The sequence below is a fragment of the Vidua chalybeata genome, chromosome 3, assembly GCF_026979565.1.
Source record: "Vidua chalybeata isolate OUT-0048 chromosome 3, bVidCha1 merged haplotype, whole genome shotgun sequence".
In the NCBI taxonomy this organism is placed as follows: domain Eukaryota; kingdom Metazoa; phylum Chordata; class Aves; order Passeriformes; family Viduidae; genus Vidua; species Vidua chalybeata.
In genome coordinates, this window is record NC_071532.1 from 52,956,974 (window position 1) to 52,983,864 (window position 26,891).

The 26,891-nt window shown below is 37.9% G+C and overlaps 1 protein-coding gene across 2 annotated transcripts in view; it reads right to left on the bottom strand.

Annotated features, from left to right (window-relative positions):
- SNX9 (sorting nexin 9) overlaps positions 1 to 26,891 on the bottom strand; it is a 62,957-nt gene that overhangs the window by 30,423 nt on the left and 5,643 nt on the right. For both annotated transcript variants that reach the window (XM_053938874.1, XM_053938873.1), the window contains exons 2-4: positions 12,453 to 12,539; positions 10,039 to 10,113; positions 8,738 to 8,860 (exon numbers count right to left, since the gene is read on the bottom strand). In XM_053938874.1, coding sequence (XP_053794849.1) covers positions 8,738 to 8,860; positions 10,039 to 10,113; positions 12,453 to 12,539 — 285 coding nt within the window. The remainder of the gene's footprint in view (positions 1 to 8,737; positions 8,861 to 10,038; positions 10,114 to 12,452; positions 12,540 to 26,891) is intronic.

Genomic DNA, 26,891 nt, shown 5'->3' on the forward strand with positions numbered 1-26,891 from the left:
CAGACACACCCACTGGACACTCCTTGTTGTCAGCAGGAAATAAATCTAAACCACCAGGGGACAAACTGAGATAGTACCGTGAGCAGAGCCATTTGTTTTTTGTTCCTTTCCTGTTTCAAATCCCATTTCCTTACCTATAAAGTTATTCACAACCAAACTAAACTAGGGGCTACATTGCTTGTGCACAGTGCAGGCACAGGATTTCCATCTATCATCTCCTGATTCAGCACAAAAAAAATCCATCTTTGAAGTATGGAATGGTGTTTTAGAAAGATACATAATTTAGACTTGAGTAAAGAATACTTAGCGATAGGATGAGGGGAGGGAAAACCATCTATTGTCACCCTGACTGCTTCAAGGAAATTATTTTTTTTTAATTAAAGTTTGCTTAGTTTCAACTTTCAGACACTAAAAATCCTGTATAATTTATTCAATGGAGCTCTCTCAGGCTTTTGTTTTTGTTACTCACACCTGCACATGTAAATGGCAATCAAGTCACTTCTTTATATCCTTGTCTTCTCTTAAGCTGATTTCAATTCTTAATGGTTTCTTATTGAAACACAGATGAGAAATTTCAGACAGTCTTCTAAGTAGCAATCACAGCAATGCCAGAAAGAGAAGAAAGACTCCCTGTTCCTCTTTGATGTTATCTAGTGTCATCTAGACATCCCAGAATCTGGCTACAAAGATTAAACAAGATTTTATCCTTCCTTTTTGGGAGAAGCAGTCTATTTTTGTTTGGAAACAGAGGGGAGGGGTGTCCTTAGTTGTCTTTTTTTTTTTTTTTTTTTTTTTTTTTAGGAATTGAAGAGTATTACTGGGTATTTTCAGTTTATCACTTTCAATTACAAATGCCCATGATTCTACTTTAAAAGAAGAGCTTGGTACGGGAAAAAAACAAACAAACAAACAAAAAACCCCACAAAACAAAAACAAAAACAAACAAACAAACAAAAAAAACCACACAACCAAAAAAAACCCAAAAAAACAAAACAAAAAAAAAAAAACCAAAACAAAACTCAGGAAGGAAACTACATATTGCAGTAAGCCCCCTGCTGTGGTGCAGGGGACTGTGCAATACATGTGTGCCACATTGCACTATAAGTGTGCAGGTTAGCAGAAATGCTAACAGGCACCATTACAGGCTGTGGATTGACCTGCTGGGAAGCAGCTCTGCAGAGAAGGACCTGGAGGTCCTGGTGGACAACAAGCTGCCCATGAGCCAGCAGTGGGTCCTGGTGGCCAAGAAGGCCAATGGCATCCTGGGTACATTAGGAAGAGCATTGCCAGCAGGTTGAGGGAGGTGATCCTGCCCCTCTGCTCAGCCCTGGTGAGGCCTCATCTGGAGAGCTGTGTCCAGTTCTGGGCTCCTCAGCAAAAGAGAGACATGGAGCCCTTGGAACAGATCCAAAGGAGGGTTACAAAGCTGATTAAGAGACAGGAGCATCTCTCTTACGACAAAAGGCTGAGGGAGCTTGACCTGTTCAGCCTTGAGAAGAGATGACTGAGGGGATCTCATCAATGTCTATGAGTATCTGAAGGGAGGTTGTCAAGAGCATGGGTCCAGGCTCTGTTCGGTGGTGCCAGGCAATAGGGCAAGGGGCAACAGACAGAAACTAATGCACAGGAAGTTCTACCTGAGTATCAGGAAGAATTTCTTCACTGTGTAAGTGACCATGCACTGGAACAGGCTGCCCAGAGAGGTTGTGGAGTTTTCATCACTGGAGATAGCCAACAACCATCTGAACACAATGCTGCACCATGTGCTCTAGGATGACCCTGCTTGAGTTGGGAGGTCAAACCAGATGACCCACTGTGGTCCCTTCCAACCTGACCCATTCCACAATTCTGTGAATTGGACAAGGAAAAAATCATACCAACACTGTAAATTGTGGAAAAATATTTCAGTAGTAATATTTTGCCTGAGGGTACGGGTGTAGATGAAGGAGATGAGCAATCACAATATTACAGCAGTTTAACAACTTCCTGCCTAAACCTTTGCATTCCACTGGGTCATCCACAAAAAAGCTCAACACAACTCTATAATTGGAATTGATAAATCACTGTCATATGTTGATCGTTATTTTTTAATATGTAAATGTGATTCATTTCAAAGCAAGCAAGCCACTGTTTCCAGTACTGTAGAGAAGCCATTGCCTTGTACTTTGCTTAAACCAGAGTTGGTCACAAATTCCTGTTACCAGTCTGAATGCAATATTGTAACTGAGGTGGTGGAGGGGATAGAGCTGCTTTCAAATCACATGCAGCAATAGAGGATTTTATAGTGTCATTATCTGTAACAGGAACTAGAAGTTACAATTGTAACTCCCTTGGTGAACCTACCTGCATATTTTATATGATAATTTAGCATACTGGTTTAACAAGACAAACTGGACCCAGTCAAGTACAAGTGAGTTACATTTCCAGTGATGATAGTTCTCCTTTACTACACACACAAATTCATCAGAGAAGAGAAATGCTGTTACAGCAATTTAATAACATGCATGTCAGAATTTCCACGTAAGTAGAATACTGCACTTTTAATAGAAGCACTATATTTTCTTCAATCTTAGCAGTTATTGCACCTCACAGCAATTCAGGGAGGGGGAGTGGGAGTTATGGTATGCAAATTTAACAATGACAATTTGCCTTTCCAGCACTTCATTGCAAAAAGCCTGAAAGATATGAAGTAAAACTTTGGAAATAGCTTCTTTAGTGGTCTCCTTAGGCATGTTCAACAACTTATGTCTACATACCAGGTAACTTCAGTTGCCTTAGCTCCTGGATATCAAACTAAGTGTTTTCACTAACTACTTATTCATCTGTCTACACTTAAGTCCCACAGCTTTCAGAAGGGAAAGGGTTTTGCACACATAAGAGTCCATTTATCTCACTTTTCTTCTGTGAGAGAAACTATCCCAACTGATGTCACTCTTACCACTGGATAAAGCAATACAAACATGAGAGGTTTCTGTTAAATGCTTCCTGTATCTATTCATGAGGCCTTGCTGCTCTGCTGAAGACACAAAACATGAGGATTCTCTAGGTTCAACATGAATCAATGGAACAACCTGCAATTCACAAAAATGTGAACTCTCAGGATACTTATTCTACCCTAAACTAAGAAGAACTCTACAGTCATCTTCATCAAGAACTAGACTTGGCAGTGATTAGAGAATCAGTGTCAAGAAAAGGGAACAAACTCCTCTACAAACGCAACATGCAGTTTGGTACAAGAACTATTTTTGTATCTTCACTACAGGGAAGCCACATCTACAGCTGTTACGTCAATGTAGCTGTGATCCACTTCCACCCTGAAACAGATAGGCGGTAGTCCAATTTATTTTCATTTATACATTTCTAATACTAGCTTTCTATTCTGCAGAGAAGGGAGAAAAAAAGAAAAAAGGCTACACTGAGCTCTAGAAGGAAGGGAGGAGAAACCATACAAACTAAAATGTACAGGATGCTAACATTTACAGCATTTCTATCCTATGCTCAAGGCTGCAGGTTACAAAGGCTATAAACAGCTGGACTAGATTATGGCAAGTTGGACATACAGTCTGCTTATGGACCACTAATGAAATTACTGTACAGAGAATGTTTTAACTTCTCAACAGAAAGAACTAGCTTGGGCCAATATAGTTGTAACAAAATCTAAATAATTCAGATAAACACTATAATTAAAAGAGAGCTGCTGCTTGTTCACAACTTTTAAAGCATTTTAGGTTAGAGAAATGAAAAAACACCACAAGCTGTGGTTCAGAATACGGGAAGAGAGATCATTGCTGTTAAAACAGCAGTCTCTGAACCTGAAACACAAACAGAATAAATGCAAATACATCCTTAACTAGAGAAGCACTGATCTTGACCACCACAAAAAACCCCAAATCAACCCAGCTGGAAGAGACAACTCAGAATGAATTTTACATTAATGGTTGTATTTCCATACATACGTAAATTATGAAGGCTCCAAATGCCACCAAGATAATAACCTCTTTGTCAACTGCACTAAGAAGCACTATCTAGAAGTGTGAAAGAGAATATCCTCTACTGCTATAGCCTCTGGAATAAACTCAGCATCAAAGAAATACTATAAAAGAAAAACATGTGATGCATTTTACATCAAAAATGACGACCTTTTTGTTCACTCTATTTTTTAGGTTCACTTGGCTTAACCTGACAAAATTTATATTCATTTCACTGCCATTATTATTCCAATACCAATAGAGTCTACAGGTAACTTACTTTAATATATATATGTATGCAATTCTAACCAATAGAAATAGCATAAGTGCTGATACACTTACTGGCTGTTCCAAATGACAGACTGAAATTAGCACCTTACATTGCCGCTCAGAGGAACAGTGGATTGACAGAGAAGAAAGATTACTCATTCCCTCTGCTCTCTATATCCAAGAGCTACCAAATCAAAACAGCATGAGACTCGTACAAAAGCCAAGCCAAGCCTCCATCCTTGACAACTAAGGCTTCCTTAAATTGTATTTTCTTGAATAATTTTTTAAAGCTTTTCAGACATTAAAGCACAAATGTTACAGGTGGAGTCAACATTAAATTCCTCTATCTGCTTATCTTCTTCTGAGTGTGTAAATAGTCACCCTGAGTCAAATTTTTCCCTCATTTTGTGTTTAATTAGCTTCACTGCTTCCTCTGATTGCTTCAATGCCCCCAGCATCCTCTCAGATAGCTCTTTAAAAGAGCAGCTGCAAACTTTATCAAGGCAGCCATTGCTGGGATCCTGCTGCTGCAAGGAACGAGCTGGAGAAAGTGAACTGCCAAGGGTCAGGTGGAATCCTTCTCTTCTTCTTAGGAAGTATCTCTGTGCCCTTTTTGTACTGTCACTTTAGATCTGTGGCAACCCCAGGTAGGGTACAATATCAACATGTTGCTGTGGTTACTGAGTCTTTCTCACTGAAGAAAAGGAAGGAAAAGAAACTGCTTTTAATTATTGCCTTTGAATTACTTTTCAGGAGATTATTTACTGAACAACAACAAAAACCTTCTTAGGAAAATAGACAGGGAGCAGAATGGTGTTTGAATCAATGATGTTTTCTTAACACCAAAAAGTTATGGTTTCCAGAGTAGGAAACCAAAAGTCTCTTGTCTGTCTGGAAAGCAAAAAGGGATGGGAGAAGAAGGACAAGAGTTGTTTGAGTGGGCATTTGTCTTCCCGAGTAATGGTTATACATGATGTGGCTCTGCTTTCCTGGAGATGGCTGAACACCTGTCTGCCCATGGGAAGGAGGGAATGAATTCCTTATTTTGCTTTGCCTGCATGTGAAGCTTTTGCTTTACCTATTATGCTGTCTTTACCTCCACCCAAGAGTTGACCCATAGTCACCCTTCTGGTTCTCTCCCCCACTCCTTTGAGGGAGTAATAAGCTGCTGAGTGGGTTGAGCTGCCTACAAGGGTTAAACCACAAAAGCACCACATTTCAACTCAGCCAGATCTATTATTTTTAATAAAGCTTGGCACTGAAAGACTACACAACAACCTGGTCTGGGTTTTTTTTACTTACTGTTAGAAGAATGGAAGGAATTCTAAGAATTAAGATGTTTTCTGACTTACTGAATTGGGGAGTGGGGGTGTTGTGCAACCATGTGTATGTGAGAGTGACAATGTTTATAGAAAGCAATTTCTTCAATACAATAGCAGTAATAAAAAAATCCTAAAACATCCTGTTTATTTAGAATTGCTTTTGTAAAGATTTCTTGTAATAAACTTGCAACCCCGCCGTGTTACTGCAAAATATAATAGATACCATCAAATGTCAGCATTGAGAAATACTGATATTTCTTACTAAGTCTACCAGACTAATCTATCTAAAAACATTTTAGCTTCCACTACAGTGCCACCTCCAGCATCTATTCCCCTTACATAATTTTTCATTTTTCTTAACTCTCCATAGCCTGATGTGAGTCTCATTTAAGATTAAAAGCTTTGTATATTGACCTAGTTGGTCATTAAAGCACTTAAACAGGCTGTGCATCTGAACTCAAGCCAAAGTGCCTCAGTGAACTCGTGCTGAGAAACATAAATGAGTTTATGTTTATCAAATTCAGAGTAATACCTCTAGGAAGAAGGGCCATACCCACAAAGTAGAAGATTGCATTCTTATTGAAAGTGGCTCAAAGAGACATGTCAGTATGCAGGGGATGAGTGACTCAGCCTGACCTCCTGGTGCAGTATTACTGGAACCAGTGCAATCCTTCTCTCTATCAGGTGTTTCTACACTGGCACAGAAATGTCAAATCCGTCTGACACTGTGTGGTCGATGCATGCAGGAGCGATGCACGCTCTTCACAGACACGAGATCAAAGTCACTGCAGAAGAAAGCTTGCTTTTTTCCTGAGAGCAAGAAAATAGGGTCTTGCACCACACAGACAGAATGAATGGACAGAATTTCTTAATTAAGAAGACAATTAGCCATAGAATTTTTGTAAGGAGAAAATGCCTGCACTAGAGAGCTTTCTGATCTGGGAGAAAGGCCTAACAGTCAAAAGTGGAAGCCAGAACTGCTTCCAGACTGCTTAGTATACAAATTAAAATCCCATTAGCAATAAGCCACTAGAAAAAACTACCAGATAAATGTCAGAAGCTGAGGAAACCAGTCTTCAAATCAAGATCTGCAGTTTTCTAGAAAATGCATATAACCAAATAGCAGTTATTGAACTCAGTTCAAGAAAGAAAGACTTGAGAAAATGAAAATAACTTTTGATGTAAAACCCTGACCACACAACAGAATGGTTCCTCCTATGAAAAAAAACACGAAAACTGAAGACCTAAAGACACCAGCCTGATGAAATCTGCTTCTGCTGCATCCTGTATGGCCTTGACTACATCCAGGTGCATGCCAGTAGTATAGTTTTACCATAATGCACTACAGTACATTGGTCCTCCCAGCTATCTCACACAGCATTTGAAGGATAACTGAGAGGAACAGAACACATCTAAGAGTAGGGCACTGATGCAAATGTGACAAGCTGTTTTCGTGAAGTTACTCTTTTCCAAAATCTATTAAAAACCCTGCAATCTGCATACAGGGACAGTACACTGTTGACCTTGTGTAAACCACAGTGTAAAGTGACTACATTTTCAAGCTTTTCACTCCTCTAGAAATGCAACTTCCAAGACTAGATTGCCAGAGTAATTCTCTATTATTTAGAATATAGCAGACACCTTTATTTTAACCTTTCCCTCTGCACAGACAAGACCTTTTTTCTTCTCTTCTCCAAGCACAAGCACCATGTGTTAAGAACAGAACAAGATCTGACAGATACCTCTATTCCCATTCAAAATATTCTGTGTATTATGTTAGTAAGTAATTCTTCCTAGATCAAATTAAGTTTTGTTTCTCCTTTGAGAAACAGTATTCTCTGATTTGGCAGCAAGTAGCTGCTGCAAATATCTCAAGCCTTCTCAGATGCAAAGTTTTGCTAGAAACACTACAGCAGGAAAAACATGGGGCAAGGGTAACAGACAGCAAGGAAGAAAAGAGGTTCCCCATTCTGCACTCAAACTACTACAATTTTTACTGAGGCAAAACTAACCTACAATCAAAACCTTTGGCTCAGTCTGACATGAAAAACTCATGAGGCATTTAATGAGTTCTGCGTTTAGCCTTACATATTAACTGGGTATCAATTAAAAAATAAACATTGAAACATTGAGACAGTCACAGTGAGGTTTGGAGTCCCCTAGTGAGGACACACAATTGCAGAATAACAATCCTGGCATTGTCCAGCTGACTACAAGGAAGCCCAAATCAAAGACTCCATAGTCAATGAACAGCTATGTTCACTGTCATACAAAAATGTCTCATGTAGACTTTTCAAAAGATCTCACTTCATGTCAAAGTCCTGTGGTGCAATTAAGAAAACTAATAACTGATATTTAACTGACCTACAAACTAGGTGTGTCCCCCTAGATGTTACCATAAGTAAAGCATTTACTTTCCAACACAAAAGACCTTTGCATGCTGCTGTTGGAAAAAAAGGCAGATTTTGTTCTTCTGTTGACTTATGGTCTTCAAAATGTTTAATTTCCCACATGTGGGACATGCACCAGTCTGTAGACCATAATAAACTGCTTGTGTTTAAGATAATGTGTCCTCAGATACCTAACCTGGAACTAAATATTTGCTGCTTAATGAACTGGTGCAGCAGACAAAAAGCTATGAATAGAGGAACAACAATATTCTTGCAGCAAACCCAAAGTCAGCCTCTTCTCCAGCTGACAATTTGCTTCATCATTTTTAATTCAAGAAACTACTCTTACTCAAATTCGGAGAAAGAAATATATCCATTCACTCTGGCTGCTGATGTATAGATCCCCTAATTGTATAAGACATCAAAAAAGAAAGCTCTCATTCCTTAATAAGGTTAGCATACTAAAAGAAGTAGCTTGAAAATAAAATAAATTTGCTAAGTGTGCACTTACACTTACAGAGACTGAAGTAGTTAGGGATTTATATCATTGCAGACTGGAAAGAATAAAAATGCTCCATTTCTGAAAGTGTTAAGACTACTAAATTTTCCAGCAGTAACAGTATCTGAGCAGTCACACACATCATTAATATTCAACAAAAGTGTTCCCTAATGAAAACACAATTACTTTAATTAGTACTTTCATGAAAGTTCACAAATGAAGTACAGCAAGCAATTATGTCAATAGAAGTTTCCATGCCCACAGTGCCCAAAAAACCACAAGACATACCTGATTACTGCTTTTGGCAGCAGAGTTGGTCTGAACTATATTTGAAGAAAGGGAATCAAAAAAGGCCTGATCAGCTAATGAGTTACCACAGCTAACGCCATCTTTTGCCCCTTCGGTTATAATCTGAAATGCAAAAGGTTGAGAATAATTTTTCATGCTTCAATTAACCAAATTATGCTTTATCATATACAATCACTTTAACACTCATATCGCTACACTTTAAGATGTTTGCATATAACCTTTTTAAATTCAAATTCACTTGAATTTTTTACAAGAAACTGACAATGATACTCTGGAGGATTTACTTCCACACCAGATGGAACTAGGTTGCCTTACAACTACAACATACAAGACTGTTATGGCAGTGAACACCTATCTATAAATTGCTTAGGGATTAAAGGTTGTTAATGTAAGTGCCTGGAGACTATGAACTCAGTGCTCAGGGGATGGATTTGGGACAGCAAGTTTAGAAAGCCAAAAGCTACCAGACCAGGACCTAACCAACTAAAGCAAAAACACAAGGTCATGTGAGCCATCATGATCCTGCTTTCCCTTCCCCTCCTCCCCCCCCCCTTTTTTTTTTTTAATAAATACAGCACTGCTGAAGGAAGGGAGACACATGCCTTAAGAGGCTGCAGGAATTACAGCCAAGGTATTCACCCACCTAAGCAGCACCCTGCACACATGCAGACACTGGGCCATCCAAGAGTAAATGAGATTGAATAAGAGTGAATGAGATTGCAGTCTTTGCACTGTGATCCCATGCCACCCCCAAAACTATACCACTGGTCTTTAAACAACAATCAGAACAACAGACACTGAAGAGACAACAGAGGGTCTCAGTAAGAAGAAAAGCTGAGTAGTACCTGGATTTAGTAACCCACCTCCTGAGCCCCAGAAATGTGGCTCCATTCCAGATTTATGAGCATGCATCAAGTCTGCCACAGCAACACCAGTGCAAACTTGCATTACTCATTTCACTTCCATATTTCTATCCTCAGACAGAAAAAAAGCCCCAATTATTGGATTATGAGACCCCCAAAACCAAAGCAGATTCAAAACAACTCATGTTCTGCAGATCAGCTGTATTTACTATAGACAGCTTACTGTTGCATTTCTTGGTAAACCACTAAGAAGCTCAGGAGCTTCAGACAGCATGTTTGTACTGGTGTCCACAGCCAGTTACAATGAGATTATATATTCCAAACTTTCTGTTTGAGCATTTCAGTCTGGTCAGCAAACCAGAGGATGGCCTTTTCAGCAGTTCTGCTTTCTTAGTGCTGAGCAGTGTAGTCACTTACCTCAACATAATCTGTTGGAACAAGTCCTCTCTCGCCTTGGCTGTTTTTTCCTTCTAACCAGCCTCCACCAACATCCTAAAAGAAGTAATATAGAAATAATTTTGCTAGATGGATCCTACAACATGCTTCATATAGCTCAGCAGGAAGCATTGTCTTGCTGTCAATGTTCAAAACACAGCTATGACTGTGAAACTGAACAAACTCACTCAAAGCTGCTGAACCAGCAGATACCCATTTAAACACAATGCAGACCATGCTGGTTTTACCCAGCTATTCTGGATTTCAGATTTTAACAAGCATGAAGGGGAAAATAATTGATTTTTCAGCACTTTTGATCATTTATGAAACCATACTCAACTGTCTGGCCACAGACTGCATGTAAACACAGCTATTAGTATGTCTGTTTCAATGACTTAATTTTCATCAGCAGACTATAAAGAAACAAGACTCAAAGAATAAAACTGTTGGTGATATCTGTAAAATCTCTACCTCATTTAATGAAGGTGCAGAGACATGTGATGAGTGAGAGCTATCACCCACAGAAATGCTAAGGCTATTCTCAAGATTAAAAGAGCCACATGCCACGTAAGAACTGGACTCATTCTTTCCACTTCACATTTCTTTTCAGAAGCAGTCTTATACTATTAATTTAGAAAGAACTAACAACAGCTCAGCTCTGATCTCAGTGGGACATCATGATATTGTTTGGAGTTTTTTAAACACATATTCTACATACACTACATAAGCTCGGTAGACATTTGCAGTTAAGCTAAGTTAATTCCAGGAAACATCTGGAATAAGCCAGCTCTGTTTTAAATCAACCTGTTTAGGGAATACATAGCTATATGTCAAGCTAGCTCATAGATGAAAATTTGAGACACATATGCTAAACAGCAATTACTAAATTTTAGGTTTTCTTAATTTGCTTTTTAATTGATGTATTTTTTATTCACAATTTTGTTCTTTCACTTCAAAATTGTATGTAATCCTGCACTTTACAGGCACTCCAATAAGGAGAAGCCTGCTTATGTATTCAAGATTTTATGCAGTAAAGATCAAGCAGTTAGTGAAATAACAACTTGCATTTATTTTCTCTTACATACCTAAAACCTCAATACTCAAGAACATAAAAATAATTAGACATCTCACATTATAAATTCAACTAGTTTGGTTAAACTGCAAGAGCAATGACATCTTAAGCCACAAGTCATATTCACACTGCTAATCTTGAAAGCAATCATCAGTGGACTTGCATGACTTAAGCTATTGCCATCTAAACTTCTCATATAAAAAAAGATCAAGAGCCTTTGTGGCAATTTATCATGGACAGCATAAAACAAAGTTTTACTTGGTTTTGAGTATACTGCCTTAAGCTACAGATGTCTTTGTCAGTGAGAGCTAGCTTAAAAGTGGTGATCTATTCATTTATATTTAGCGTTACTTTTGTGAAATGGCATTAAGCTCCTGAATCCATTCAAAATGTAACCCCTACCATACCCTACCATAGCAGAGCACACTATCCAAGAGGGTGCTGGCTCTATTAAATATCTGCCTCAAGTATTTAAGATCAGTGCAAGTCAGGATTACACATGACTAGGATCTTCAAAGAATTAAGTTTATTCTACAGAATCTATGTGTTTTATACAAATGGATAAATAAGACCTTGCTTCATGATCAGGTATTTGTTTTACAAGGCAAGTCTATTCACTAAGCCATATCATTACACAAAATTCAAAGCAGAATCAATTAATACCTTGTTACCAAGGGTAAGAATTATACAGGACAATTAAAGTACACTGAAATTCAAAATGTGGACATAAATCAAATGTCAGTGCCAAAAAGTTCTATTAATTTAACTACACCCTGATACCATTGTGATAGTATTGTCACCACTTCTTCCCTACACCTTGTTCATATTTCTTGAATTATGAAAGGACACAAAAATTCAGTAAAAAATTTTTGTTGTGAGTTCTTGACCAAACTTGGGATGCTGAAGTCACTGATTAAGAAACTCAAAACCTAGAAGTGAGCTGGATGTCACATTTAAATGCAAGTGGCAAGCACCTGAAAGATTACATATGCACAAAACATGCAATATTAGGCACACAAAATAGACAAGGCATTCAGATGTAAAGGCAATCACCACCATTAGGTCTCTCAGCTCTGTTTAGAGGAAAACAAAGCTGAGCACATTCTTAAGTGTGTGGGCACAGTTTGAGAAGGCCCCATCCTCCAAAAAACTATGTTGGTTCCCAGAAGATTATTAGAAAATTCTTCGCATTCTGTTTTTTTGCTTATTCTTCAGGGAAGGGTAGCCAGGGCTTTCAGATGTCACCAGCACCATTTTCCTTCCATCTGCTGATAGAAGCAGATCAGGAAAGTGCGCTGAAGCAAATCCATCTCAGTTTTCTTACCGGGTTGGTGATTGTGATGATCTCCCCTTCACTGACTGTCAGCTCATTGTTTCCAGGCTCAGCAGCAAAATCATACATAACACGAGCCTGTATGTGGAAAAGAATGTAACAGTGAGGCTTCCAGCTTATGTAGAAGGTTTCACTAAGAAAGCATCAGCAAAAATTATCCTTAACTTACAGAAACAGCAAGTGAGGTATGGCTGAATGTACAAAGAGCAACTCAGCACATAGGAAGCTGACATCTCCTAGATTTGAACTGCAAACTCAACAGTAACAACAACTATAAAAGATAAAATTCTCATGTGGAGCTTATTGGAGGCAATCTACCACTAGGATTTAAGACTGGTTGTTCTCTGTCATGTCCAGAACTATATGTACAATGTTTTCCAGGGGAGGAAGGTAAGGTTTCTAAGTTGAGCAAACAATTTTTTGGGTTTTTTTTTGTTTTGTTTTTTGGGTTTTTTTTTGTTTGTTGTTTTTTTTTTTTTTTTGTTTTTTTTGGTTTTGTTTTTGTGTTTGTTTTTTTGTTTTGTTTTGTTTGTTTTATAAAAGACATATTCCAACTCCAATTTGGGTAAAGGGAAGTAGTTCACAGAGCAAGCAATTCAGAAAAAGGAAAGCAAGTAACTGTAATATGTAAAATCATGTTTTGAGACTATATGGGAAGAACTATGCAAATGCAGAAACAAGCAGTGAGACTAGGCTTGTTATATCTGGCATGAGGAGGGAGTGAAAACCAAAACAAATCTAATTTTTAAGTGTTTAGATGTTAAAGGCTTTGCTGTGCACTGATTCTGCTATTACACTACATAAAGAAATGTTTGAAACATTTGATTTTACTAATAACATCATTCAATATACAGCAATGATTTCCTTATGATTTCCTTCTTGTACTTGGATGGTGAAGGGAAGAAAAAAAAAAAAAACTAACCAAAAAGTAATATTTTCTGTCAAAGGAGACAATAAAATAATTTCTGTTGAAAGTAAGCCATGTGATAGGAAAAGAAATACAGAAAGACAGACATTCACCACCAAGACTTGCCTGTCTCAAAACTGCAGGTTGTTATAATCCTCACCCAGACACAACTTCTTACAGAAAACCAGAGGAAAACAGAACTTCCCACCCCCACCTTTTAATTTTATGAGTATCATGTGGAAATATTTCTGGCTGGTCAAGATACTTTACTTCAGTGTAAATAAAAACAGAGCTGAGAAAAACCACACATTTCAGCTGTTCAGCTGACAAATCTAATCCCAAACCATGCGCACAACAAATCGAACACTTGGTCTTCTCCACTAGAGCAGCACAACATTGCAGAAAACCATGTGTACTAAGCACTCTGAATGCTCCCTTGCATGAAAACTTTTCCCTTAGAATGGAGGCTTTCAGCACTTTCAGACTATGCCATGCAAAACAGAGATAAAGAGGCAAAAACTGTGTTCAATAATAACACTGACTGCTTTCTTTCCAGCAGCACATCTGGCCTCCATGGAAATATAAGAATAAGCTGCTTTACTTTTGTGAAAAATGAACTGAAGAGAAGCAGCACACCTTTAGAAATACAAGAACATTTTAAGCAGGGGTGTAAAAAGCACCACTCTCCAGAGCTCTTCCTTCAGCAGCAGTAGCTGGAGGTGTTGAACATGTCCTTTTTACAGCAGGTTGCCAAAATTTATCCACTTTCTGCAAGTCAATTTAACAGCACTCAGATGCTGGGCATCTGAATTATGGGAAAAGAAGCTTTCTTAACCAGGGAGTATTCTTAGCCTTTTTCAAGTAATACACCATAGTATTAAATTCTTGCTTCTATTCACAGGAATGATGAGAGTTTCCCAGAAAAAAAGGCAACAGACAGATTTTATCAGCCTTCAGTAAAACTGGCAAAATATCCCCAGTGATGACCAGACTGGAAAGATAAAATGTATTTCTGTCTAATAAAAGAACAGATGCAAATACTAGATTCTCCTGATACAGCAGTGAAATTAAAGTTATTCAGAAAAAAAATTGGAAGTATTCAGCTTGTAGAGAAAGAAAAAACAAGAGATACATAGAATTTAATAAAGTCATTATGCCGAAGTCCACTTATTGACCTGCTCTGGATGCCTGTTTCAAAAGTTAGAAAAAGTAGAAAACAGGGAAAAAAATACAAACAAACCCTGCTAACTACAGTTTAAGAAACTGAAAAACAAATTTTAAAAAATTGCAATGCTACAGAACTGGATTATTACAGAGCATTAAGAGTTTGAGGTACATCTGAAACCTGGTCTGTATATTGGCATTTCAAATACATTCCTCATCTTTTTCTGCCAGTACTCTCCATTTCACTGGCATTTCTAGGCTCACTTGCCTAGGCTGGAAATGAAGACTTTAGGAACTTCTGTCAAGTAAGCTTTAACACTACCTACTGTTGAGTTTATAAACTCAACCAATTCCAAAGTAAAACTAAGTGACTAAATGTTTTTGCCCCAACTACTAAGTGTATAGTTAACAATGGAAAACCCCCTAGGCTTTCCCTGGGCAGATACATCAGCCCCAAACCTACTTAAACTTCTGACAATCAGTTCCAAAATACTATAAAATGGAAAATGGTTTGACTTTCCAATAAGCTTTTTCCTTCTTACTGGCCATAAATATTGTGTCCAATTAGCAGATACAACTTAAAAGTTCTATCTACCTTTGCAACTCATGCAAAATTGCAAATGGGCATGGAAAAAAGCATTTCATAAGAAAAGGATTTTAGCTCCTTGGCACTCCAATACACAAACTGAATAGTAGAGCTAAGCTTAGGGACACTCTGAATATTCATAAAATGGGAATCTCTGATGAATTCCAGATCATTAATCTGGATCAGTCCAGGTTAATGAACACCACAAAGAGAACTTTTTCAAAACACAGCTTAGAAAAAAAAATCTTACAGTAACTGTTGTGATTCATATTTACTTCTGATCATATATAAAATGATCAAACAGTCCAAGAACTACAGGAACTTCAGAAACTAAAATATTTTGTTAGTGGAATCAAGGCCACTGCTTCATTTACAGAATACTGCAACATGCAAAACAAGAAAGAACCATTAACAAATCTATTAGCTATAAGAAAATTAATTTCATCTACCGGTTGCATGTATATCTCCCCTCTCCCACCACCACCTCTGCTCCAAGACACAAATGATTCTGAATTCTGAAGTTATTTTGTCAAAAAAAAAAAAAAACCTACTTTGAAAAAAAAAAAAACCAAAAAAACAAACCAAAAAAGCCACAAACCTGCTAATCCAAAAAGCTTTAACTGATTTCATTGACCCAAGAGCAGGCCTGGGTCTTGTACTGTAAGCTAATGCTTCCCTTTGCTCAGGTGGCAACAGAGCATCTCCACTGGGAGTTTGGATCCTGACATTGATCTCAAGCTCCCTCGTGTGAGGAAAGCCTGGCACAGATTAAGCAGAACCTTGCCACAGCACATGGCAAGAGGGAAAGGTGTCTCTGATCCCCAGCATCTCTGCACCTCTGCCAGGTACTGCAGTTTCTCCAGAATGAGAAGGAGCCAGCAGTTTTGTCTACAAGTCCAAGATGGGGGAAACCAGTAAGAGTTAAAGGAAAATTAGCTTTTCTGCAGTATGGATAGAGAAATTTAGATTGTAATAAAGGAAATAAAAAGGAAATTGGCAATTCTCAATGTTATATCAGCATTTTTTGGAGCTTGTTCTACCTGCTGTAGTTACACAACTGGACTGTAGTTTCCCAATTTATAGATTTACTGACTTACTACAGTGTGAAGCCTCCCAGCATTGAGCATTGCAATCAATAATTATTACTGTCTTTTTAGAATTATGATAAAATCATGCCTAGGAATATTAAAACACCAAAGATTCCCCACACTGAAAAGCAGTATCTAGATTCGTGAAATATTATTCCTCTGCAGGACTGGAGCAGACTTCACTTTCTTCCATTACTTCTGAGTTGAGTGCTTCCCTCTTCTTTCCGTAATATTAAAAACCAAAAGGAAAAGAAATCCAACAACAAAAAACTGAGAGCATTTGCCAACTTATTTCTAAAAGCAAACCTAAGAATATGCAACTCTACCTGTCAGGGTTAAGGCTCTTTAGCATAAATGAAGTGGGAAGGAAGCTGACTAGGAAAAGTCATTAAAATAAGTTTCCAATGAAAGGTTGGTTGCACTGTTGTTTCACTAAGTTACTAGATGAATATCCAAGATCTCTGCAGACATCCTGATCCACTGGCTCCTGCTGGATGCCCCCCAAAATCTTGAAAGTGGTGATAAAGCAACAGAAACCTCTATTTCTAATGAGAAGAATCTTTCTGCCTTTTCCAACATATTTCATTCAAGGCTAGGCTCAGATGAAACTGAATAATCCTGATGTGCGCAGTGCCAAACTTGCCTACATTACAGCTCAGCTGCAGCAGGGTGGCTCTGTCATGGAGAAGGACAGTGAAAGCCCCTGTGTATTCCTCACCAGCCATAAGCAGACAGGCTAACAGCTAATGCACATCAGTTGTGCTCAGAGCAGCTTTTACATCTTCCCTGCCTCAGCCTTCCTTGAGATGAATGATCAACGACCCACATAGAATGACTACTGTTTTTTCTTTAAGTTCATACTTCTGAAACAAAATGTTTTTGTAATGCTGGACTTCCTGACTGCAATACAACAGTTCTGCATCCAAGTATGCTTTATAGCACAAAAATTGGAGAAGTCCCTAAAAAATTGGACACAGCTTTGAAGACGCTTTCCCTATACATACAGCTTCATTTGTATTAGAAGGAGATCTAGTGTTACCCCATAGATTCATCTGTTCCAACCATGTGTTACAATTTAGGAAACTTGTACCACAACTGCTTTTCTTGGTCAGCTGGCAGTGGCAGATAGTACAAAGGAAATATCCATAGAAGTTTCATAGCATGAAATTCCCATGACTGCACACATTTCTCTTCACAGTTGGCGCTTCAGCAGTTCAGGGCTTCAGCCACCCTGCACTGCTCTTGTCAAGAGACAGGGATTCACAGGTTTAAATTGCCTGGTGCCACTGTCAGAAATACAACTGCTGCATCACAGCAGCAAGATGGCAACACCTCATGCTGGTGGCAGCCGTTCCCATATTGACAGAAAGAGGATCAAATTCTGGATGTCTCTTTTGGGAAGTATACAAGGCAGATAAGTGCAGGTTTCTCTGAAACCTGCACCCGCTGGAGGAGCAGAAACCATAATTTGGGAAGCTGGGCAGAATGACAAAAATAAAATAAATAATTTTTTTAAATAAAGAGAAGTTAATCATTAGCATTGGCTCTAAACAAGTCAAAGTCCTCACATTTTAAATGGCCATGCCAGTGAGAAGACTTGAACTTTTGTTCTAGGACAGCAGCCTAAGCTTTTAGCTGGGATGAACAACAAAGGGCTTTTGGTCACCTCAAGTAACTCCAGTAACACATCTGGTATGAATAAATTTCAGAACAGCTTGCTACAAAAACTGCTTCAGTTAGTACAAATATTCTTCAGTAGGTCTAGTAAGCCTTTGAAATCCACTGCTTGTGAAATACTGATAAGCAGTATGTTGCTCACACCTGGAAGCACAGAAGCGGAAAATGCTTTTATTTCTTCTCAGACTTCATTTTATTAGTTATCTTCTAAAAGCTTTTTGGATGTGGGTTTGGTTTTTGGTTTTTAGTACATTTTTTGTGAGGTTTCTTTCATTAGTTTTTTTCAGAATTACTTTTTCCCACATATATTGTTTTTAGAAATAAAATATTCATTCTAAAGGGAAGTCCTAAGAGAACAAAACAAAAATAGCATAGTTGGGATACAGGTTGGGATCTCAGGACTGGAGAAATTAAGAAAGAAGAAAGAAAATAATAAAGATAAAAACCGAGCTGCAAATACATCACTTAAGAAATTAGCGGTATATTTTGATTACTTCCTAAAGAATGGTTCAAAATGAAGCATTTAATCTAAAGAGTGACAATATTGTTCCACACAAAAAACAATTAACTTAAAACTATTTTTTCATTTTCTTTCCTGTACTAATATTTCACAGCAATTGGCCCTGTGATTACTGTCTGTAAAAAACTACTGTTTTTTAGGTATTTCACTGCTTAGAATAAGTGCAAACCATCTGACTTGTTATCAGCTGAAGCAGAAGCCTTAAACCCCTTGCTGTCTTCACTGTGCCAGTGAAGCTCCAGGGAAGACACAGGGTAGGCATGGATCTAAATGACAGCTTAGCCATTGTTTTGTGTCACCATTCACAAACAGACTACTTAAGTTGCCATGTTTTAACCAATGCATCTTTGAAAAAACTCTCCACAGATCAAAACACATGCTAAGTCCCTCTATGGATATTATAGGGAATTCTACAAGAAGTTTAAAAGGACTGGTGTACAAAACGCTGAGAAAAACAGTAAGAATACAGGAATACAGACAGGAGCCCCTCATGTCTTTCCCACCTCAGAGGACTGAGGATACCCCCTTTCTTCCAATAGTGCTTAACATTTAGTAGATTTAATAATTTCCCTACCCTTTAGCCTGAAATCTAAGCTCGTTCAAAAGCTAAGTGCTCCAAGTCTGAAGAGATTTTCACTGCATCATCTGTAGCATTGAATCACAGAATCATAGAATGGTTTGGGTAAGACTGAACTTAAAGATCATCTTGTTTCAGCAACCCTGCCATGGGCAGGGACACCTTCCACTAGACCAGGCTGCTCAAAGCCCCATCCATCCTGGCCTTGAAAATATAAAAAACATTTACACTACTAATGAAGGAAACATCTGGGGCTATGATTTGACAAAAAAATGCCTTTTAATTTTAGTCCTTCTGTCAAACTCTATGAGACTGCAAGGCAAAGTGTGCATGTGGACAGCCTATGCGGAAATATCAAGTGGCTCCTCAAATGCTATGACTCTCAGCCTGGAGAAGCAGCTACTCTCTGTCCTGCCTGTGGTAAAGAAATGTCTACATGTTCCTCTCACAGGCTTTCCTAAGAAACAAAAAACAAACAAAAATTTGACAATAGAAGAATAAGAGGACACAAGGGACACTGTCTTCTAAGACAGACTCCTACAGAAACAGTACCTTAGGAATTCAAGAGATTATCCATTATAGTAGCAATTGCCTTTAAAGTGATAAAGATTTATTATGAAGAAGACGCCAATGTTTATCTTTTTAACTAATATAGAGTAACTGGAGAAAATGTATATTGCTTGTATTGTGCTAGGCATCACTTCTTGTGTATGTGCTCAACAACATCTGCCTAGAAAACTAGCTTGAAGAAACTGGAACATTTTATACGATGATTTTATTAAACAAGAAGCAAAAAATAAAATTCACTTGTTTAATTAAAACCTCCCTTTAGTATTACATTTCTTTTCAATACAATTTTGTTTTGCTTTTAGCAACATCAGAATTAAAGCAAACTCATCCAAAAAGTAAAACTAAATTCAGCGAAGAACTCCACTTCTGGATGAAGAGAGGTCACAATATTCAGGTATCATTACTCCAAGTTCCCTTACCAGCTCTAACTGCTGGATCCTCACATTACTCTACAAATTCACATTAAAAAATGTCTCTTGACCCACTGGCTCACTTTCCTCTGGGCAATTTTTCAACTCTAAAATAAGTTCACTAGCCCGCAGCTAATCATTTGAAGTCAACAGCAGTGACTGTAAGCATACTAGAAGTAAATTAAACACAGACAAAATCTAAGAAACAAGGACTTGTATAATTTCTTCCCGCTAGTAAAACATGCTTTCAGACAGATGCAAAATTGCATGTGCCTACAATATTTCAGGCAGGTGTTTAATACTGGATTGAAACCTCATATTGGAAATTGACAACAAATTTTGAAGAGTTTACAAAATGTACAAAACAAAGTCTGAAACATTTATGGGGTAAGGGACTGGAAGGCAATACTCAATTCCCAGCAACATGCATGTGGTTTAAACTACTGGCACTTCCAGAATTAGAATGGAAGTAAGAAAGAAGTGTCTAGGCAAATTTTCAAGTGTTAAAGACAATTGGAAATGTTCCCTGTAGTAATAAAGACAACAGCTTACTAGCCACTTCAGCAACTTGGGCTCTCCTCAGTGAGGACAGATGAACTCCTCAGATCTACCACACAGAACTTCACTGTCTTCCTGAAAATAATTTTTTTGGTCATGAAAGACCACCTGAATTCAGTTCAGGCTAGTCCCACTCATTATATATTTTATTTTTGATTCACAGAACATGAGCTTCTTTACAGCTGTCTACCTGTCAGCAAACATCATCACACCCCAAAGCCCAGTGAAATGTGCTCCTGGCCTGCATTACAGACAGAATGCACACCACGAACTTTCATTCAAGTGAATTCCTACACAGGAAGCTTCTTGTTCAAATCAAGCATCTGGGACTAAAAGTCATTGATGCAGAATGAGGTCTAAAATGCTTATATGACTAAGATCTCTTTAAAGTGTTAGAGTAAAACAGATATTAAAATCGTAATATGTTAAAACAAATTACAGCTTCTTTCCATGCAGTTATAAGCCAGGTGGGTAGATAACTATCACAGAGCATGAAAAAAGCAAAGAGAAACTATGAGGTTTTCCAGATTCGCAGCAGTGCTTAAAAATATTCAAGTCTGAGAATTACCTATAAGCAGTTCAGCAGTTTAAAAAAGCAGCATATTTTCAGAATAACTACCATGCACTACTAAAAGAGGTGCTCGGTTACATTTTAGTGTGTTCATACTGACTTTACTTATGGGGTATTGTCAGACCCAAGAATAGGATCTCCATGCACCCAAGCAATACTAAAGCAAGGGAAATTCAGTTGCAGAAATACATTCAAGACACCCATGTGATTTAGAGATATTTCTAAACACTGACTCAGATACTCCCCTGAATCACATCTGAGCTTTCAGTTGGGTTAAGCTGAAAAGCTTTTTTCTTGTTTAAAACATTACTTATAAACTAGTTTTCAGTTAAAAATGTACTGCAACTTCTACCATGAGTGAGGAGCTCCAGTGATATCAGACCTTTTTCAGAATCAATTTACTGCAATGTTCCAAGTGCCCAGCCTCCCCATGTTTTCCTTTCTGAATACCAACCTTTTCAGATCCTCAGATAAACTGGGGACTCAACAATTCCACATTTGAGAACATTAATTCCAGTTTTACCATGACTACAGCAAGTAATAAATGCAGCAAGTACAGCATGGGTTTGTATTTATGGATTTCAGGCAGGATGCATTTATCTCAAGTGTGATTAAAATCTCTGCCTAGATTAATTATTACTGTATCCCTGAAATCAAACTGCAAAACTTGCAACTGTTTGCTGAACCAATATTTAATGGCGTGTTTCAGAAGCCTGCTGTGCCAAGTCCCCTGATGTTTGCCTGAAACTTTAGGGCCATCACTGTTGCTCCCTCACAGTTCTGTCCCCAAAGAACAAAGCCAGTAAGATGTGAAGGTTTCAGAAAAACACAGCAGCATTCATCAGAAAAATTACCACATTGTGACCTACTAATTAAGACAGCTTGTAGTCACACAATAGTGCTGCCTCTAGGAGAGCAGAGATTAGAAAAAATTAGTAATTACCTAATAATTGGAGAGGCACAAAGTTTTGCTAAGGTTATCTAGCAAACTTCAAGCCCTTTCAGACTCAGCACACTATTACACATTGCAGATCGCAAAGTACCACATGCACAGGCCACTCTAGAAGCAAATGAGTAACTGGCAAAGCAAACTAAGTGAATGTTTGAATGATGCTACTTCAAATAAACTTCATCCATAAAATACAGAATGGAATAGCTGTACTACTCTGAAGTCCCAAATACTGGTAAATACTAATAGGAAAACACGTGCTGAATAGCATGTAACTGAAAGCAGTTGGGAAGGAATCTGAAACGCAGCAGGATAAGCTCTCCACATGGAATTCTGCTAAATTCTCTATTACTTGAGTAACCAACATTAATCAATATGCTAATGTTTTGTTATCTCTTAGTTCTTATTGGAAACACTACTTTGTGAAAGCCTATCTTTTATTTTATGAACACAAGTGAGGAAACTGTTACACCAACATAAATGCCATTTTATCAGATGCAGCTTCTTTACTCTAGAAATGGGCAATGTTCACATTTTCGGGTTCTAAAGTATTCAAGCCTACAGCTACTTTAGGCTTTCCTGTTGGCAGTGCAGAAAAGTGCAAGACCCTGTAAGGTTACAAAGTTTATTTCATGATAAATGGCAGTTCAAATAAGCAAAGCTCTGTGATTAGACCTGGCCAGAGAACACTCAGAACTTGAACTGGACATTAATGACCTGCAATGTAATGCAATGTGTACACCAGCAGTGTAGGTATATCCCACTTTAAGACAAAGAGTTAAAAAAAGAAGAAAAAGAATGCCTGGACAGATGCATTTAATAAATAAAAAAACAAACCAAGAGATGTAATTAATGACAGAACTGGATTAAGTCATGCAACATTGAAAGTTTGACAGAACACCTCACAAATTTTTCTTGTACTAGCAACCTTTACAGTGACAGAAAGTATCAAAGAAGTCTGAAAAGAAAGTTAGAACTTCTGCTTCTTTACAAATTACTAGAAAATTTGGCAGCTTGACAGAATGTGACAGAGCTGTTGATAAAAAATTGTAATTCAACAACCTTCATACAAACATCCAAGACTGTGGTCTAGTTATTTGCAGCAAGGAAGACGCTTAATTTTGTACTCCACAAGCAATCATTTTCAGAAGAAAAACATAGGGTTGTTAAGGAACGAAATTACAGTACTGCTGAAAGAAGTGTGCTGTCACTAGGTAAGCACTAATTATGTTATATTATCATATGTAATTGCAATATTCAGTTACTGAATTAAACCTTGACCTCCTCAAAAAAGAGGAGGAAATAAAACATTTAAGCCTCACTCTCAAATCTGATGAAGCTATAAGGTGAAGCACCTCATCAGTCATCGTCTTACTGCTGCAGAAAGATGAATTGTATAGGCTCTTCGGGCAATACTGGAATTTAAATAAGAACCAGAAAAAACCAATAAATGTAATAGCCTTCTCTCAGTTGTCTTTCTTCTGGAAACCACTTACATAATCACCATAGAGGGAAAAAAAAAAGCCCCAAGCCTGTCATACAGAAGGGACATACAGTTTAAAGCTAGTCTAAGAGAATTTTTATAGCTGTTCTTGCAAATTAGCCCTTTTGTTCTATCAACAGGAAAGCAAACACTTTTCTTGAATTGAGATGACAACTAATTTTTGCTCTGAACATTGAGAATTGCAGTCTCAGAAGGCTGGGAAAAGCAAAGCAAGTCCAAAACCTACTGTGTTTAAACAGAGATACCATATGAATACACAAAATAAAAGCACAACAGTTCCTTTGCCAAGGAGGAGCAGATGGCAACTCAGAGCAGAAGTCAGTAACTCAATGGCAAGTCATAAGAAATAAGACCCATCAACCAGTTCTTCACCAGTCCCCACTTTTTTACAGGAGTGGGACTGAATGATTTCACCTGGGCAAGTCCCACTTGCAGAAACCCCAGGCCAGACATGGCTGCCTCTCCCCAGAAGCAGCTGTTTTGCTTGGACTCCCCAGAGACCTTCCACAAGCTGTACTGCCCATCTTCTCACCACCTCCTCCTCCTTCCAGCCACCTATTTTGCACATTGGAAACCCCTCCTGTACAGTGGCTTCCTTTAAAGGGCAGGGCCTGGGGGAAGATCTGCTCTAAAATACAGGAGGAAATAGAACTTTTACCCACAAAAAATATGTTCACGCACAGAGTTGCTGGTTTGACTTCACCCAGCACACTTTATGAGCACACATCCTGTTACCAGCAGTGCCCAGGATGGCTCATGTGCCCGTCATACCATACCATGTCCCAAATGTCTCCTCACAACTACACAACAGCTGGGCCAGGCTGCATAACAGCAGCTCTCTATAGGAAGAGCTGTTCCTTGTGCCCTTCTCCCCTTACTGTGGGTCTCACAGAGGACAATCTGCCAAACTTAAATGATTCTGGTCTTAAATGTCTTCATTTTTTATATTGTTGACAGAGGTTTCTTATTCAAACAAAGCTCAAAGATAAATAATGTTTCGGAAAGAAAGTGATAATGCTCAGAATTTAAGTTAAATTTTCCAGTAAGCAATATGTTTTTTTTCCTCTTTCTTCAGTAGCACTTGAATTTTGCTTATTGGACTACTACAAGATTGCTCTGTTGTTTGAACTTTCTGTTACTTGGGAAGCTCCTTTCCAGTCATAAACTGCTGAGAAAGCAAGAATACAACTAAAGAAAATAAAAGCACAAGTTCTGATTTTCAGCCCTCCAAGAAGTGTAAAGTGAATTCTGAGAAATTGTAATTGTGAAACACACTTTGAAATAAAAGAGGTTTAGCTTTAAATGTTGAACACTGCAATAGCTATTTACTTAAAATAATTCTAGATATCTAAATGCTCATCTGTCCTACTGCAGGGCTGGTTGAAACAAATCACTCCCACTGTTTTACAGTCTCTTCTCCATTACCTGTTTTTAAAATGTTTTGCAAGACTGTTTCCAACACCATAAATGTTGCAATTGCTTGTAAATTTAATACAGGAGGGAACCCACATATTTGAACCCCAAAATTCTCAAATTATTTTTGCCTTGGTGATCTCTGTAAACTCTGAGATTTGCGAGATGTCCTAATCAAATAAGGAGAGGTTTACTGAATATTCACACACTCTTATAGGACTTTTTTCAAGACCTGAAAATCTGAGGAAGAAGATAACTCAGAGGAAAACCTTGAAAGAATGCAGTAAAATAAACCTTCTTACAAAGCTACAGTTAACTGTAAAGCCTTATTGCTGAAGTAATACCAATATACGGAGAAATATATTGGTATTACAAATATATTGGTATTTTTCAGAGTGAAAACCTGAAACTCTGAATCTATAAACCAGATGTAGCTTATGACATCTGATACCAGACTTCCTCCTCTTTGGCTGCTGTAATCATGTTTTTAAATGATGACCTCTGGTAATGTGTCTCTCATGACTCTGCCTAGGTGCTCAAAATAACTTTGAAAAACTGAGTCAGAGGAATCATTACTCAAGCACAGCATCACACAGAATCTTACCAGCTCTCCAGCACAGAAATGAGAAACCTTGAACTGATAATTGCAGCAATGTAACATAATTGCAGCAATGTAACATCATTGAACCTTTAAAAGACCATAAGGCTGGACAGAAAGACAAAAGAACAGAAAACCTGTGTCTTCATAAAATAACTGTATCAGTTCTTATGCTTATCCTAACATCTCATTCCTCCAATATTTCAGGAATCCGTGGTTAATCTGCATTAGCAAACATTTTGTCCTTCTCTAGTCATCTTGTTGCACCTTAAAAAACAAACCACCAAACTGAAATAATCTAAAAAGCCCCAGGAAGTATCCCCACATCTAGTTAATACTAGCCTAAAAGACCCAAACAACATTTCACATCATTAGACTGTAAAATCAAAATCATTACTTCACCTAATAATTTTGTTCCATCACAACCTACATACACAGATCATCTGTGATCTCATGTTTTGTATTATGTCTTGTTTTGCTGAATTTAAATAATGGAACATGTTGAATGGATTATGATGTGATCTGCATAGAAGAAGATCATCCCAACTCACAGATGTGTTAAGATTTATTAACTGAATCTTCCCTTAAGATGAGATTTACGAAAGGAGTCTACTTCCAAAGTTGGGACAATGCAGAATGTAGACTAACAGAACACAAAGTCTGTGTTCTGGGTATTTTGGAGGGTTTAGCACAGAGGAGTGCTTCACTTCCCAGCTGCAAATCAGAACAAAGAATTGTTTCTAACCAACTCAAGTGATAGTATAAAGGAAAATGTGGGACTTCTTTGGGAAGCCTTACACTGCTGAGAGTAATAGAGAATGACAAAGAAAGATGAGAGGAAGGACACACACTTAAGGATAATAATCTTTAAGTCTAATGTGTTGTTACCTTTCCCTACCTGAAATTTTCATATGTAAATCATGACCTTCCCTCACCACAAGAACCATGCTGAATTCAACTACACCTGGCCAGTGACATTAAAAGAGAAAATCCAACATGATTAGATGGACAAGAAAGCCTTGAAGCATTTCCTTGTTTTAGAAGTACTGTTAAGTTGTATCTTCTTTAAAGAACAGAATATTTAGTCTAAGCTTTCATCTTAAAGGACTTCCTCCCACAAAAAAAAGGCCCAGTCCTGAAAACAGAACCAGATAAATGCGTCCTCAAAGTACACAAACCATTGAACAATCAAGAACATAATGGTGGGCTATAAGTGCCCCTAAAGATATAAAGAAAAAAAGTTACAAAGAAAAAAACCTTTTGGTATTGACAATAAGAGGGGTCAAACTTCACAAAGCTTATCAACAACTGCCTTATGAAAAAGCTCTCTTGGGAAAG